The following is a 17,649-nucleotide window of genomic DNA, read 5'->3' as shown; positions in this document are numbered from 1 at the left end:
TGGAGTACATTTCTAATAAAACTGAAACTTGGGTTACCCCACTGAACCTTGGAGTACACCGCTGATAATACTGACCCTTGGGGTACACCACTGATAACCTTAGACCATTCACAGTATGAATCATTAATCACTACTCTTCTGTCTTTTAGCCAGTTTTCGATCCATTTACAAATCACATTTTCTAAACCTGTAGACTATACCATACACATTGACTAATGCCGCATACACACGTAGCCGACTACCCGGTGGACTTAGTCCGGCGGACTTCCCGCCGGACTGTCCGCCGGACTTTCCAAACGGGCTACTTGCCCACACACAGCACTTTTTCAGTGGACTAATACGGCGAACTAAGTCCGCCGGACTATGCGCCGTACTTTTGAAATGAACGGACTCGCCCACACACGCGGAGGAAAGTCCGCTCATTTTGATCGCATCTCCAGGTAGGCGGGGCCCACAAAGGAGACGTCGCTGGCTCCGCCACCTGGTATGGACTTAAAGGGAAACCCCAACGCTGAAAAAATCGGAGTGGGGTTCCCCCCCAGGTCCACATCAGACCCTTGTCTGAGCACGCTAACCGGCCGGCTAGGAAAGGGGGGACGAGCGAGCGCCCCCCCCCTCCCGAGCCGTACCAGGCCGCATGCCCTCAACATGGGGGGTGCCTTGGGGAAGGGGGGCCGCGCGGCCCCCCCACCCCAAAGCACCTTGTCCCCATGTTGATGAGGACAAGGGCCTCTTCCCGGCAATCCTGGCCGTTGGTTGTCGGGGTCTGCGGGCGGGGGGCTTACCGGAATCCGGGAGCCCCCGAATACCGGCCCCCACCCTATGTGAATGAGTATGGGGTACAATGTACCCCTAGCCATTCACCTGTAAAAAAAAGTTAAAAAAAACAAAACACACAAGGGTTAAAATAGTTTATTGCACAGCTCCGGGGGTCTTCCGTCTTTGGGGGTCTTCTCGCCGGACTCCTCCGCTATCTTCTTCTAGCTCTTTTTCTAGCGGAGGAGCCCGGCTTTCTTCCTCGCCGCCGCCCTCTACTTCCGACTTCGGGGTCTTGTCCCCCTCTTCGGGGGTCTTGTCCCCCTCTTCGGTTCTTCTTGCCGGGCCACCGCGCCTTCTTCTAGCTCTTTTACAGGCGGTGGCCCGGTCTTCTGTCGCCGATTTCGCCGTCTTCTGTTCTTCTCTTCTTCTCTTCAGATGTTGCCTCGTCGCATCCTCCGCTCACAATGACGGGGACAAGGCGTGCAGTGACTTATATAGGGACATCACCGGATGATGTCCCCGCCCATTATGATGTCACAGTCCCAGAGGATGCTGGGACTATGACATCATAATAGGCGGGGACATCATCCGGTGATGTCCCTATATGAGTCGCCGTGCGCCTTGTCCCCGTCATTGTGAGCAGAGAGAGCGACGAGGCAACATCTGAAGAGAAGAAGAGAAGAACAGAAGACGGCGACAGCGGCGACAGAAGACCGGGCCTGTAAAAGAGCTAGAAGAAGGCGCGGTGGCCCGGCAAGAAATACCGAAGAGGGGGACAAGACCACCGAAGTCGTAAGAAGAGGGCGGCGGCGAAGAAGAAAGCCGGGCTCCTCCGCTAATAAAAGAGCTAGCAGAAGATAGCGGAGGAGTCCGGCGAGAAGACCCCCGAAGACGGAAGACCCCTGGAGCTGTGCAATAAACTGTTTTAACCCTTGTGTGTTGTGTTTTATTTTTACTTTTTTCCATAGGTGAATGGGTAGGGGTACATTGTACCCCATACTCATTCACATAGGGTGGGGGGCCGGTATCCGGGGCCCCCTTATTAAAGGGGGCTCCCGGGTTCCGATAAGCCCTCCGCCCGCAGACCCCGACAACCAACGGCCAGGGTTGTCAATCGCTCGTCCCCCCCTTTCCTGGCTAGCCGGGTAGCATGCTCGGACAAAGCTTCTGTCACTAAATAAAATGGTTAGCTTACAGTCCAAGGCTTTTGCCCTGCTTTGCTTTGGCTTTGCTTCCAAAATGATACTCCATGTAGCTTTAGGAGCTTCAAACCATCTTCAAAGCCTCCATAGAAGTCAATGGCAAAGCTCGGTTGAAGCCTCACCGAAGCCTCACCAAAGCCTCATTGAAGCCCTACAAAACCTCATCAAAGCCCCATCGAAACTCCACCGAAGCTTCATCAAAGCCTCATCGAAGTCTCATTGACGCACCAAGCAAAACCAAGGGGTAAACAGGACTGTAAGCTAACCATTTTATTTAGTGACAGGAGCTTTGACTGGTGTTCAGAGAGCTTTAATAAAAAGCGTGTCCTAAAGCCACGTACACACGTTCAAACAATCCGGTGGAAAAGTCCGGTGGACTCAAGTCCGCCGGACAATCCGCTCGTGTGTGGGCTCCGGCTGACTTTTTAATTTAATAATGTTTATTGAAGATTTGCATCAGAACAGAACAAAAAAAAGGAAAATACTCCTCAATACAATACAAGCTAAATCCACTCATACATAGGCTACGCAGAGCTAGACATATATGTCTCTAGATCAGAATATTGACAAATTAAACAATAAAGCCAACAGGAAGTGCATTGTAAAAACATTAGTATTATCTTGTACCCATACCAAGCAATTATGCCCCCGTGGGGTGTTATGTCTAATCAAAGCACACGAGCCACGGACCCCCTGGTGCCCCAAACGGGATCAAGCTGCAATCCAAGGGCTAGGCCCGCCCGCAAAGACCAGGACACCCCCCCACTCATCTCAACAAAGTTCAGAAACCTGGGATACCCAAAGAAATATCGGGCCAAGACCAGCCAACAACTTCACTGCCATCTCCCTTAGAACCCCAATTGGGGCCCATCCCAAAACACCAAGGGAGGTGAAGAAGAAGAGAAGAGAGAAAACGTGAGAAAAAGGGAGACAAAAACGGGGGGGGGGAAGAAAAAGAAAAAAAAAAAAAAAAAGGGGGGGAGAGGAGAAAGAAAGGCAGTGTAAAAAGCTGAATCAAATGTTACCTGTCCTAGAAGACAAAGCACCCGGCTGCACTCCTGGAATAAGAGAGATATTACACAATGTCGCCCAAGGTTCCCAGATCAACCGGAATCTTTCCGTTTTGTCATGCCACTTGGCCACTATTTGTTCTTGCACCATAATCCATGTTACCTTGGATCTGAACATCTTGTACGAAACTGTACGTTTCTTCCAGGCCTTAGCTAACGTAACTTTAGCCCCAAGGAAAACAAAAAACGCTAATTGCTGTAAATGTTTGGACAAAGCCGGGATGGAAAGATTAAGTAAGGCTAAACTGGGGTGTGGTAGTACAGCGGTCCCCGTAATTGAACTAACTGTACGAAACACTTTCCTCCAGAAGGAACGGATGCGTGGACAGGACCACCAGATATGAAACATATCTCCTCCCAGCTCACATCCTCTGAAACACCCTGGTGAGGAACCCGGAAAAATTCTTGCCAGCCTGGAAGGAACATAGTACCATCGAAACAGTACTTTGATACCTGCCTCTATTAGCGAAATATTAAGTATACCTTTGTGAGCTCTCATCGAGGCCCCGAACCACTGTTTCAAATCCCAGGAGCTGTCCAAATCAGCTTCCCACGCGAGAGCGTAGGGGGGTTTGTTGTCCTTCCCCATGAGAGCTGCGTAAATCAGGGAAATGCCCCCCCTCTGGTCCGTGACCTGCGCACACCATTGCTCATATTGCGTTATAAAAGGAGGAAGAGGTTTTGAAGTCCAAATGGAATTCAAAAAGTGTGAAATTTGTGTGAATCTGAACATTTCCGAATCAGGCATATCTAGTTTCTTTTTGCAATGTGATAAAGAAAGAGGGCCGGAAGGAGAAAAGAAGTGTCCGATTCTGTATAACCCCTTATCCGTCCACCATTTAAAAGCTTCTATATTTTCCCCCGGAGGAAAATCCCCATTATGAAAAATGTGAGTCAGAGGTTTCAGTGGAGAGATCAAAGAGCCCCGTTTGAATAGGTTGGAACAAAGCGCCAATGAATGCGAGAGAGTGGGAGCTAGAATCGCTGGTCTGCGTTTAGGACAACATCCCATCAGGAAATCTATTGTGTGGTGGGGAATAGATTGCCTTTCCATCAATAACCAGTCCGGTTTTACAGAAACCGAGAAAGCCATTGATATCTGGGCCAGTTGTGCCGCTTGATAATAACCCCATAAATTGGGAAGGCCCAACCCTCCTTGAGATTTCAATCGGTAGAGTGTGGCTGAGGAGCACCTATAGCCTTTCTTCCCCCAGACAAACCTCACTATATCCGTTTGCATTTTGTCAAGGAATGTTTTGGGGACTAGAATTGGGAGCGAGCGGAACAAGTACAATAGACGTGGTAGAAGTGTCATTTTCACCGCATTAATCCTACCCATCCAGGAGATGCCACAACCAGACCAACGTACTAAATCCTCTCTGCATTTTTGCGTCATGTAGGGATAATTAGCTTTGAATAGAGTGTGTATATCTGAAGTGAGTTTTATTCCCAAGTATGGGAGCTGGGATTGTGCCCAGGAGAAGGTAAAATTATTCGAAAGTTGTGCTAGCACATCGGTAGGTAGCGTAACATTCAGGGCTAAAGATTTCTCCATATTGACCCGGAGTCCCGAGATCTTACTAAAATCTAATAAAGTCCGATTAATGATGGGCATAGAGGTCAGGGGCGATGTAACAAAAAGAAGAAGGTCATCCGCATAGAGGGCGCATTTATGTTCGCCAGACCCACACCTGACCCCCCTAATGTCGGGGTTAGAACGTAAGGCAATGGCTAAAGTTTCTATGGCTATGGCAAAAAGAAGTGGAGATAATGGGCACCCCTGTCTTGTCCCCCTACCAATACCAAACTTGTTAGAATATCTGCCCAACAGACGCACCTGAGCCGAAGGATTAGAATACAGAGCCGATATGAGGTTAAGAAAGTATTTACCGCACCCCCACCTCTCCAAAATATCCGTAAGGTACCGCCAATCAATAGAATCAAAGGCCTTATGAAGGTCAATGGACAGCAGGAACCCCTGTTGCGGGGATCCCCCGTCCCATTGTGCCTTTAGGAGTGAAATAACACCTACTGCGCGTCTAATCTGGTCTGGTCCTTGTCTCCCAGGGATGAACCCCACCTGATCTTTGTGGATATACCGGGAGATAAAGCTTGAAAGCCTATTCGCCAGTATTTTCGTCATTATCTTAATATCATTATTGATAAGCGATATAGGCCTAAAATTGCCTACCACGCTGGCATCTTTACCAGGTTTTGGAATCACCGATATAAATGCCGAGTTCATGTCCAAAGGCATGGCAGTACCATCCCTGAGAGAGTTAAACATTTTCACCAGATAAGGAGCCAGAGAAGGGCCAAACTTCTTATAATAACCGTTGGAGAATCCGTCCGGACTCGGGGCAGAACCCACCGAAAGCATTTTAATAGTGTCAAGTACTTCCGCCTGAGTGAACGGATCCTCCATAAGGTCCCTGTGATCCTCCGAGAGCTTGGGCAGTGGGAGATCACTCAGGAGCCTCTCCCGAGCACCCTTGGAGGGACTAGTCCCCTGCTTGTATAAGTCCGAGTAGAACTGCAAAAAGGTGTCCATGACTTTAACAGGATTCTGAGAGAGGTCCCCTGAGTGAATCCTGATCTTAGGGAAGGATTGAGATCGTGGTTTGGGAGTCAGTTTTACTGCTAGGCGTGAGCCCACCCTGTCTTTTTGTGCATAAAATTTAGCCCCCGTCCAAGAAAGATGTTGAGCAGCCGCTGTAGTTAAGGACATATTCAGTCGGGCCTTGACCTCGTCTAGTTTGGCTAATGAATCCGCCGTAGGACGCTGTTTGTGTGTTTTAGCTAGGGAACGGAACTCCTCCGTGAGTTTAAGGGTGTCAGCCCGATGTTGCGCTTTGAGATTAGAGGATAACTGGATTAATTTGCCTCTCATTACAGTTTTATGTGCAGCCCACAAAGTAACTGGCGTCACCTCCCCGGTATCATTCAGCTCAAAGTATTCCCGAATAGCAGTCTCCAACACTGCGCTATGTGCAGGGTCACTCAAAATGGATTCCCGGAGACGCCAACATGGGCGGCTCCCAGAGCCCACAGGTCTCCTGGACACTACCACCACCATGGAGTGGTCCGATAAGGACGAGTCCAAAATCCTGGCAGTAACCAGCAGAGGAACCGTCTGGGATTTCGTAAATATGTGATCTATTCTGGCGTAGGTGCGGTGCGGCGCCGAAAAATGCGTATAGTCCTTCGCCCGAGGGTTCATCTCCCGCCAAGAGTCAATCAGACCATCCGCGTGGAGCATGCGAGCTATGCTATTGCTCTGTTTTGACGGACGCTTGGGTTTTGACCCCCCAGATCCCGATTTATCCAGAGAAAAGTCAAATGCTACATTTGAGTCACCTCCAATAAATACCGTGCCCTGAAGATGGATCTGAAGCTTCCTCAGCATGGATGCAAAAAAGGAGCTTTGGCCCTTATTGGGTGCATAGTAGGAAACAAATGTGTAGCGTTCTCCATCTATGTATCCCGAAACCAGAATATATCGCCCCTGTGGGTCCTGAACAATCTCAGGTTGAGAGAGGTTTATATGTTTGGAGAAACACACTGCCACACCTCTAGTCTTGTTTTCCGCGGAAGCCAAAAAGAACTGAGGATAGTGCTGATGTAAAAATGTGGGTTTGAAAGAGGAAGGGAAGTGCGTCTCCTGTAGCAACAAAATGTCTGCATGTATGGATCGGTAATGTTCTAGAATCTTCCTGCGTTTTAGTGGAGAGTTAAGGCCCTGAGTGTTATGCGAAACTAGTTTAAGGGTGGGCACTTTAGCAGGTGTGTCAGCCATGGACCAGAGGGGGGGAACCCACGCAACTGAAAAATAACTCACCGCTCACATGAGGAGAGCCACGCTGTGTGCGAAGCAAGAACCACCAAGAGATCCTATAGATGTCCAGGAGTGCAGGCCGGATGTCGTATGTGAAGTTGTCTTGTCTGCAATAAACATGAGGAGAAAGGAGAAAGAAAGAGATGAAAAAGAAAAAGAATAAACCATCATAGAGAGAGAGAACATCAGCATGAGGAGAACCATGTTGTAACATCTTTGCGTGGACAGAAAAATACATACAGGGGACCCCCGTCCCCTTTCTCCCCCCTGAGCGATCGGAACCCCTCCAACCAACTCTCCTTCGTAAATGAACGGGACAACCCCAGAAAAGGTTACCCCGAAAATGGCCCAGAAGCGTAAACATTACCTCTGAGCCAGGGGGAGCGCACTAAATCCACCACCGCCCCGCCACCTTAAATATATAAACTGTGGAGCTGTCACCAGCTCTTATCGAGAATTTAAACCGAGCGCCCCTCAAGAATTATGACCATGGAGTAACACTCCTGTACCTATGGCAAAGATAATGGCCCAATTCTCTATTCAGACCCACCTTCCCCCACCCCCCCACCCCCCAAATAGAGATGGTGGAGAAATGGCCATACCCTTATCATACCAGTATCTAATGGCCGTAGAGGACTCTTCAAAACAAGGATTGTGAAAATGAGCATATCCCCGAAAACATTCCCTGCTACCATATACAGTTAACCTAGTAACTTTCCCGATAATGCAAATACTGTACAGGCCCGTCTGATATGAGAAGAGTTCGTTGTACCGGTCATTCGAGTCCATAATAGCAAGGCCTGAAACCTCGACCTGAAACTAAAAAAAAGTTAACCTGGACCAAAGTTATTATGCAAAAAGAAATTTTATAACAAGAGTTATAAAAATACCAAAAATGTAAAAAATGCAAAAAGTGCCAAAGCCCTCCTCCATACAGATACATGGCGAAAGGAGAGCAGAACATCAGACAACTTAGGGAGGGGAAGAAGTCCCCCAAAAAGAACATTTCAGAACATGGGAAGACTTCCCAACCATAACCCTCTAGGTAGAGGAGGGGGCCAAGAGAGTCCCGTAAGACCCCCGAGTCCCGTGGCCCGGGCCTCAACCAGGGGAACCCCGAAAAAGTGTGAGTTCAGCCCCCATATGGGGAAACAAAAATAGTCTCAAGGTGGTAGATTTTCTTTGGATCGTTTGGAGCTTTGCGTCAGCCAGATCTGTTGCAGCGGGCTCGCTGGAGGAGGCCTCTTGGTTGAAGCTGGGGTGCCCCTGCTGGAAGTTTCCATTGCGGGTTCCAGTTGTATCAGACCTAGTCGAGTCAAAAGTTTTTCGCCTTCCTGGAACGAGGAGAATCCAAAGCTTTTGTTCTTGTAAGAAAAGTTCAGCCTCAAAGGGAACGACCATCTGTATGCGATTTCTTTGTCCAACAAAACTTGTAGCAAAGGTTTAAACGACCTTCTCCTCTGTATAGTGTATGGGGAGAGGTCAGCGAATAGCTGGATCTTGTGACCCTGGAACGAGAGATTTTCTGCATATCTGGATTTTCGCATGACCTCCTCCTTCACCGAGTAATAGTGCGGCTTGACTATAATGTCCCTGGGTAAACCGTCAGAGCGGGGGGCCTGGAGAGCCCTATGTGCTCTATCCAATTCTAGATGGCGATCCGGGATGTCAGGGATCAAATTCTTAATGAGAGATCTCACCACCTTGTGAACCTCTTTTTCAGATTCTGGTATCCCCCGTACCCTAAAATTGTATCTTCTTGACCTGTTTTCGAGGTCATCGATTTTTGCAAACGCAGTCTCTAGTTGGTCCTGAACCTCCTCCAATCTAGCCGAATTTTGATTGATCCGTAATACAGCCTGGTCAGTTTTCCGTTCTACAGTGTCCAGTCTCAGACCTATTTGCTGCAGATCTGCATGTATGGAGGTAGTGATCTGATTAGCCTGAATAGCAAGTCTTTTGGAAAGCATATGTGAGAAAGCTGTCATCATGGAAGGAAAGTCTGTGGGGGGAGGGAAATCTTCCTGTGCCTCACTGACTGCCAGCAGCATGCCTGTATGGGGATCCCTCATAGGTGTAGTGGGATATCCTGCACTCAATCCCCCTAGCAATGACTCAGTGGAAGAGGGAGAGTGAACTGAAGGTAGAGGGGCACAGTCTGTACCTTGAAAAGGCATCCGATCCTGGTCCTGGTCCGCTATGGAATCCTCCTGAGGAGCTGTGACTGGGAGGCCTCGTGTAGCCGCCGCCATCTTGGCGTAACTGACAGGGCCGGTTTCGGCCTTCATACGGCCTGACAAGTCCTTTCTGGCGCTCGGGGACGCCATCCGCGGGTTCCCTGAGTGTTCCCCCACCAGGATCTGCTGTCCGGTATGGCGTGGGGGCGCTCGGAAGGCTCCGGTGGATAGAACAGGACGGCGGTGGAGCGGAGCTCTAGATGCCGGCGGCCATCTTAGGAGACCCCGCGCATGCGCTCCTCCGGCGGACTTTTTTTACCCAAAAGTCCAGTAGACTTAGAAAGTAGTTTTGCACTCAAATATGTCTGCCGGACTCGCATTTCGGCGGACAATACGGCCATGTGTGTGCTAGTCCACCGTACTTTTGAAATGAACGGATTTTTTCCGCCCTGAGAAAAGTCCGCTCATTTTGAGCGCGGCTCCAGGTAGCCGGGACCAGCGAAGGAAGCATCGTTGGCCCTGTCACCTGGTTTGGACTTAAAGGGGAAGCCCTACGCCGAAAGAACGCCCAGGTCCATATCAGACCCTTCTCCGAGCACGCTACCCGGCCGGTCAGGAAAGGGGGTGGGTACGAGCGAGCACCCCTCCCCCCGAGCCGTACCAGGCCGCGTGCCCTCAACATGAGGGGATGCTTTGGGGAAGGGGGGCCGTGCAGCCCCCCCACCCAAAGCACTTTTTCCCCATGTTGATGAGGACAAGGGCCTCTTCCCGACAACCCTGGCCGTTGGTTGTCGGGGTCTGCAGGCGGGGGGCTTATTGGAATCCGGGAGCCCCCTTTAATAAGAGGGCCCCCCGGATCCCGGCCCCCCACCCTATGTGAATGAGTATGGGGTACAATGTACCCCTACCCATTCACCTGTAATAAAAATGTAAAAAAAAAACACAACACACAAGGGTTCAAATAGTTTATTGCACAGCTCCGGGGGTCTTCTTCCGTCTTCGGGGGTCTTCTCGGCGGACTCCTCCGCTATCTTCTGCTAGCTCTTTTACTAGCGGAGGAGCCCGGCTTTCTTCTTTGCCGCCTCCCGGGGGTCTTTTTCCGACTTCGGGGGTCTTGTCCCCCTCTTCGGGGGTCTTGTCCTCCTCTTCGGTTCTTCTTGCTGGGCACTGATTACTGTGTAAATGTCACTAGCAGGGTAGAGGTTAACACTAGGGGGCGATCAAGGGGTTAATTGTGTGTTCTAACTGTATGGGGATAGGACTGGCTAGGAGAGGAGACATATAATTTTTCCTACTTAGTGGGAACAAACGATATGGCTCCTCTTCCTTGACAGCACAGGGATTTGTGTGTTTACACACACAAATCCCCATGCTGGCGCACGTGCACGCGATTGCGCATAGCCAGCAGCGATTGTGCCTGCCGGCCACGCACATTGGGTCCCCCGCCATGCAGCATGCGTGCCCTCTGGTGGCCGCTAAAGAGAAGGATGTACCCATATGGGATTTCGCCCAGGGGAGCCATTCTGCTGCAGTATATTTGTGTGAGCTGGTCGGGAACAAAATTGCTGATTTCAAAATTTATGCAAAAAATGTATGCAAAAAATGAAAAAACTTGACCCAGTAGGCAGGTGGTTAATGTTATTTGGCAACCTTCAAAAGTGAACATACTAATAAAATGTACTTAAATGTATGTATACCATTTTTACTGATATATTAATAAATGCATGTCACACTTAACATAGGTGGTCAGACACTATAGCTGGCTTCTGTGTTCTTCACTTATAGCAGCCCCCTGTCCTATTGGTTAAGCAGGACTACCAGTAATCGTTCACCCCCAGGACTGGCTACCAAAACATCAGACTCTTTATTCAAACAAAGGTACAGAGATATAAACTCAGAGGACAATCCACCGGCTTTGCATAATGACACAGGGTGGAGTAAACTACATTTAGTAATAAGAGACACACAGGTGTATTCAACTTCTCATCAGTAGACTGTTCTTTCAGCAGGGAGGCTGTTGGAGGAATCCCCCTCCCCTCTCCACCCTACCCCCAATCTACATGCTAGAAACACATAACATCACATAATAGGTTGCTCCCAAGGCAGACAGAAACAATAGAACAATGGGATACAGCCACACCTCAAACGATCTAGTAAAAGGTCCACAACAGTCCATGAGAACAAGCTCATAAAACATATCAACAGTTGGAAAGGTGAAGTTATTTATCTTGATATATTTCTGGAGGGATATTGTTAAGAAATATCAATGCCTCAAGTGAAAGAGCCCCTTCATTCTTTCAACACAAACCACACACACAGAATCCAGGACAACAACATTAAAGGAAATGGTAAGTCCGGTGTGGTCGTACGGTGAGTCAGGTTAAGCAGACCTGACTGGGCTTCTCAGTCACCCTGTGCCCCTAATAGACACAGGGTAACTTACACATATGAGGGGCCGGGGGAGCTGGGCATGGAGCTTCCAGTGTTCTCCAAGGTAAGCTGGGTTCCCCAAGCCCCCCACCCACTAGTGACTCCCGTCACAAATACAGTACATATATATAAATATTTTTAAATCATAGCATCTATAAATGATTTATTAACCTGTTGTTCAGAATGTAAAGCTTTGATCTATATCATTAATGGGTTTTGTCTGTTTTATTCATCTAGACTTGGAGGATAAAGTCTTCGTCTTCCCCAAAGAAACCGACACAGATCATGTCATTCTAAGACCAACAATTACAAGGCCATTGCAGGAAGTCAGCGTCTGTCTACGTTCTTATACCGAACTTTCCCGCCCCTATACTCCCTTCTCTCTTGCTACTCCCGAGAAGGACAATGCCTTTGTGATCTACTTACAGCCTCCAAGCACTTGTTCCATATATATCAACCAGGAACTCACTAGCTTTAAGGCAGACTCTGAGTCTTTGGAATGGAGACACATCTGTGTGACCTGGGACTCCAACACTGGAGTGGTCCAACTTTGGGTCAATGGGAAACTCTACCCCAGAAGAGTCTCCATGAAAGGGTCTTCTATCGCAGCTGAGACCAGCATTGTTCTGGGACAGGAACAAGACTCTTTCGGTGGAAAGTTTGATGATAAGCAGTCACTGGTTGGTGAAATAAGTGACGTCCACATGTGGGATTATGTCCTGACTCCAGAAGACATCAAGAAAGTCATCTCTGGCAGACACAATGGAAATGTCATTAATTGGATATCTCTATACATAGAGATCAAAGGGGAAGTTCTTGTCCAGCCCAGATCTCAGTGAAAGGCAATGAGATCATTGTATACACTTTGCTTTTTAAGACGCTCCAACTGCTGGTTCTGAATTATAGTGATAATGATGATTTATTTGTCATCCCCGTCAATCATGAGGGTTGACAATGATAAGTGAAAATCAAGTAATCAAGCAATCAATGTTTTCATAGTGTAAAACACATGGAAATTGTAAACAGGATTCCAAATAATTATTCGTTTGTTTTTTCTTCAATGGTAACATAATAGTTCTGCTTGTTTTATAACCTTATAAACTTAATGCAATGGATATTAACATAAACCATCTAAAATAAAATATATAAACTGACAATGTACAAGCTGCATTCTTTTCTTTGCTATAAAATCTGAAATTTAATTGGTCAGTTTTAATCACCTTTCACTCTTCCTTCATCTTCAAGTATTTGTAGGAGATAATAAGGGTTAGAACCAAAGAGAAGATGCCTCAAACATTCCCAGCCTTGCACAGGGGGGCAATAAGTGTGGCAACTGTGATCTGGTAAGTCCAAGAACCATCACGGCACTGTAAATATCTGGCACCAACTGATAATATTCATCATAGTTATAATTAGTAATGAGCCAAAACTTACCTGATTTTGGTTTGGGGTACTTCAATCAAAATTTGGATGTCAAATCCAAACCCCATTGAAATCCATAGAAGTGTAGCCCCCTTGTCCTAAACAAGGGGTTACTATCTACAGTAGGTTACCACGATATTGTGTTAATCTTGCTGCTTTTATCGGCGAGATTGACACCCTGCAAGCCCCCAGTTGCGGGAGCCAGCACCGAGCTGGCTCACAACGGGAAAGGAAAAATTAGTTTTCTTCCTTTCTCAACGAGCGAAAAGCATTGCTAACATTGAGGCCGAGTTCACACTGGTGCGGGGATCCGACTGGGATCACCGCCCATACCAGCCACTGTATTTGGTATGAATCTTGAGGGAGAACTCCACACCAAATTTTAAATAAAAAAACGAAATGGGTTCCCCTCCAAGAGCACACCAGGCCCTTAGGTCTGGTATGGATTTTAAGGGGAATCCCCTACACCGAAAAAACGGCATGGGGTCCCCCCAAAATCCATACCAGACCCTTATCCGAGCACGCAGCCCGGCCGATCAGGAAAGGGGGTGGGGACGAGAGAGCGCCCCCCTCCTAAACGGTACCAGGCCGTATGCCCTCAACATGGAGGGGTGGGTGCTTTGGGGAAGGGGGGCGCCCTGCGGCCCCCCCACCCCAAAGCACCTTGTCCCCATGCTGATGAGGAAAAGGGCCTCTTCCTGACAACCCTGGCCGTTGGTTGTCAGGGTCTTCGGGCAGGGAGGTTTATCAGAATCTGGAAGCCGACTTTAATAAGGGGGCCCCCACTCTATGTGAATGAGTATGGGGTACCCCTACCCATTCACCTGGGGAAAAAAGTGTTAATAAAAAAACACACTAGACAGGTTTTTAAAGTTATTTATTAGGCATCTCCGGGGGTCTTCTTCCGACTTTAGGGTCTTCTTCCGACTCCTTCGCACTCTCTCCCACTGTAATACTGTGTATGAGATGAGCGACCACTTATATAGGCATGGGGCGTGGTCAAACGGTGACCCGGGCCCTTATGACGTCACAGTCCCAGCATGCCCCGGGACTTGACGTCATAAGGGGCGGCCCCATGCCTATATAAGTGGTCGTGCACCTCGCACCCGGTATTATAGAGGGAGAGAGTGTCGTGTCAACATTGGAAGAAGAGAAGAGGGAAGAAGGACGCAGAAGACCGGGCCACCACTAGTAAAAGAGCTGGAAGAAGATAGCGGAGGAGCCGGCAGAAGAACCGGAGAGTGAAAGAAGAGGCCGGAGAGTGTGGAGAAGAAGCGGAGAGCGCGAAAGAGTCGGAAGAAGACCTCCAAAGTCGGAAGAAGACCCCCGGAGCTGCCTAATAAATTACTTTAAAAACCTGTCCAGTGTGTTTTTTTATTGACACTTTTTTTCCCCAGGTGAATGTGTAGGGGGTATGATGTACCCCCATACTTATTCACATAGGGTGGGGGGCCGGGATCCAGGGGCCCCCCGCAGACCCTGACAACCAATGGCCAAGGTTGTCGGGAAGAGGCCCTTGTCCTCATCAACATGGGGGTGAATAGTGTCCCCAAAGCAAGCCTCTTTCTATGGGGGCACTCAAGCATACTCACTCCCGAGCCCCACTCCTGTGAATGGACATTGTCCATTCTCACACAGAGCGGGGCTCAGCCCTGTCCCTGCACTCTCCTCATTGGCTCCCTTGCTGGGATTCCCAGCAGTCAGAGCCAATGACTCCCGCTGCTGTGTGAACCAATGAGGAGAGAGAGGCCCCAGAGAACCACTGCTTTCATCCACATCGCTGGATCAAGATGGGGCTCAGATAAGTATAGGGGGGGCTGGGGGAGGAGTTGCACCCAGGTTTCTTACCTTAAAGTGGTTGTAAAGGCAGAATGTTTTTTAACTTAATGCATTCTATAGCAAAAATAAAGATAAATGGTGATCTTGCACAATGGTGTTTTAGCAAGGCTGACAATAAATGTGACAATAAATCATAAAGTCCACAAAATGGTCGAAAACTGTGGAAAAAGACCTAAAAAAACTCAATGGTTGAAAAACATAAATGGTAGAAGTCCATATGTAGATATAGGTTAGCCACTTCTCCAATATATCATATCATAAACTTCAATCCCATATGTGATGTGTATCGAGTAGAAAATGAGCTCACAGAACTCTCACCTTGAATCTGTGTATAACCATTATCCAAATTATATAGATAGCCTTTAACATTCCCCAAATTCTATTCCACCGTCCTCCACTAGGGCGTCTCCATCTGAATGTGTATCTCCAAGTATCATACCCCCAGCCAAGCCATTGGAGATCCTAAATGTCTTAGATAGGAGGCTGGAGGTGTAAACCTGGGCAGAGGGCTTGGAGTAAAGTGACAACATTTCTGATTGGATCAAGCCCTGAAAGCCAAATTTAGACAGGACCACTGACATGTACCCCAGTGTACCCTGTTGAACGCCTTCTCCATGTCAATAGAGAGAAGAAGAGAAGGCTTTCAACCAGATTCTGCGTGGTGTATGAAGTTTATTATTCATCTGGTGGTGTCGGGGGCTTGCCTACTTTTAGTAAAACCTAGTTGGTCTGGTTTAATCAGTGTGGGAAGGTTTGGTGTATGGGGATATGGGACGAAGGTTGGAAGGGGTACTCGTATCCTCGCTTGGTTTCCAGAGTATGACAATATGTGCTGCTAACATCTGCAGTGGGAAGGTTTCAGCAGACTCTGTTTACAAGTATGTATATGCACCCAACTCCCCTAACGTGACCTATTTTCAGGACATGACCAAATGGCTTCTAAAACACCCAACACCGCTAATATAGTGGGATGGGGGGAGGGGGGGATTTTAACACTGTAATGCAATGGGATGAAGATCGTAGATCCTGCAAGCACAATCTGCAGACACGGATAAATTCCCTTTCCCTTGAGAATCCCCACCATCATCCATTATGTCAGCACTGAATATGATAGATTCTTGGCACCTTATGCCGCGTACACACGACCGGACTTTGCGACCGAACTGGTCCGACGGAACGAATCAACTGGTCCGACGGAACTAATCCGTCTGACAATTTGACTGTGTGTAGGCTTCATCGGACCTTCAGCAGACCCTTTCTGTCAAAAATCAGACGGATTTAGAACATGTTTCAAATCTTTCTGACGGACCCGAGTCCGGTAGAAAATCCATTCGTCTGTATGCTAGTCCGACGGATGAAAACTGATGCTAAAGAAGCTATTGGCTACTGGCTATGAACTTCCTTATTCTAGTCCGGTCGTACGTCATCGCGGTCAAATCTGTCGGGCTTTGGTGTAATTGTGTGTAGACAAGTCCAAATCGGCGGAAGTCCGTCGAAAGTCCGTAGAAAAGTCAGACGGAATTCAGTCCGTCGAAAGGTCCGGTCGCGTGTGCACGGCATTAGCCATCCTACAGACAATGTATATACCTTCTATTCCCCTTCACACGACTCATTGGCTAGACTAGACTACCTTTTCTGCTTCTCCTCCTCACTACTCCTTACCATCCGGCAATCCTATATAAATGAGCAGGTTTTTTCAGACCACTCTCCTGTATCTTTAACACTAGATGCACTGCAGGTGCACACAACCCCCAAATTATGGAGGTTCCCCACATATTTGGCCCACAATGAAGACTTTTTACACCACCTCTGCGCAACCTGGACGGACTATGAAACACATAATCAGGAGCACACAAGTAACCCAATAATATTTTAGAAAGCAGACAAATCTTTCCCCTGGGGCAAGATAATTGCATACGCAACCTCCTTTAAAAAAGCCTCACTACACCATTACAAACAGGCCAGTTTTGGCAAGTTACAATGTATCTTGGCCAGCTCTGACTCGCTGGAGCACAGAGAAAGCCTGGCATGTAGCCTAACATCAATGTGACCTTTGGGCAGAACAACAAGAAAAGATATAACAATCATAATTGGAAGTTCAACTACATAGGCAAACTAGACTTAAACACCCACATACACTCACCGGCCACGTTATCAGGTATACCTCTTCAATTGCTTGGTGACACATAGTGCTAATCAAATGGCATCATCAAAATTGGGAACAAAGAGGATTTAAGTGACTTTGCACGTGGCGTGGTTGTTGGTGACAGACAGGCTGGTCTGAGTATTTAAAAGAGAAGTAGAGGCTTTTTTTTCTCCATCATACTTATCTAGGTGGATGCAACATTGGTCCGATGCTCCATCTGTCCCCCGCGCCTCTGCACTGAGAACTGAGCAATCAAACATCGCTGATCACTCAGTTTTCACAGCTCCGTGTGTAGAGAGCTGTAGACGGTCAGTCACAGCTTTCTGCTCTTCTTCCTCCTCGCTCATTGGAGGGCTGGGCTGTAGAGAAGGTGGAATGGCCGTCTCAGGCTCTCATTGGCTCGTTATGAGGCAGGGCGGGGTGTCAGTCCAGGCACTTGGCGGATCCAGGCTCCGTAGTTTGATTGGCTACAGCAGCAGAAGACCACATTGGGTGCCACTCCTGTCAGCTAAGATCAGGGAACTGAGGCTACAATTGGCACAGGATCACCAACATTGGTCTGGATTTCAGCTGTGACATTCAAATGGTATGGTCAGAATGTGGCCTTAACAACATGAAAATATGGACCCATCCTGCCTATTAACAGTTCAGGCTGGTGGTGGTGGTGTAATGGTGTGGAAGATATTTTCTTGGCACACTTTGGGCCCCTTAGTACCAATTGAGCATGGTTTAAACACCACGGCCTACCTGAGTATTATTGCTAACCATG

The 17,649-nt window shown here is 48.1% G+C and overlaps 1 protein-coding gene across 1 annotated transcript in view; it reads left to right on the top strand.

Annotated features, from left to right (window-relative positions):
- The window catches only part of LOC143961841 (uncharacterized), a 66,267-nt gene extending 53,637 nt beyond the window's left edge, over nucleotides 1-12,630 (top strand). Inside the window, exon 6 of the mRNA XM_077471176.1 lies at nucleotides 11,711-12,630. Coding sequence (XP_077327302.1) covers nucleotides 11,711-12,312 — 602 coding nt within the window. The 3' untranslated portion in view covers nucleotides 12,313-12,630. The remainder of the gene's footprint in view (nucleotides 1-11,710) is intronic.
- The last annotated feature ends 5,019 nt before the right edge of the window (nucleotides 12,631-17,649 follow it).

This window comes from Lithobates pipiens, unplaced genomic scaffold (assembly GCF_037356315.1).
Source record: "Lithobates pipiens isolate NorthernLeopardFrog02 unplaced genomic scaffold, aLitPip1_a1.2 Scaffold_8, whole genome shotgun sequence".
NCBI lineage: Eukaryota > Metazoa > Chordata > Amphibia > Anura > Ranidae > Lithobates > Lithobates pipiens.
This window is presented reverse-complemented; position numbering and strand designations above follow the sequence as displayed.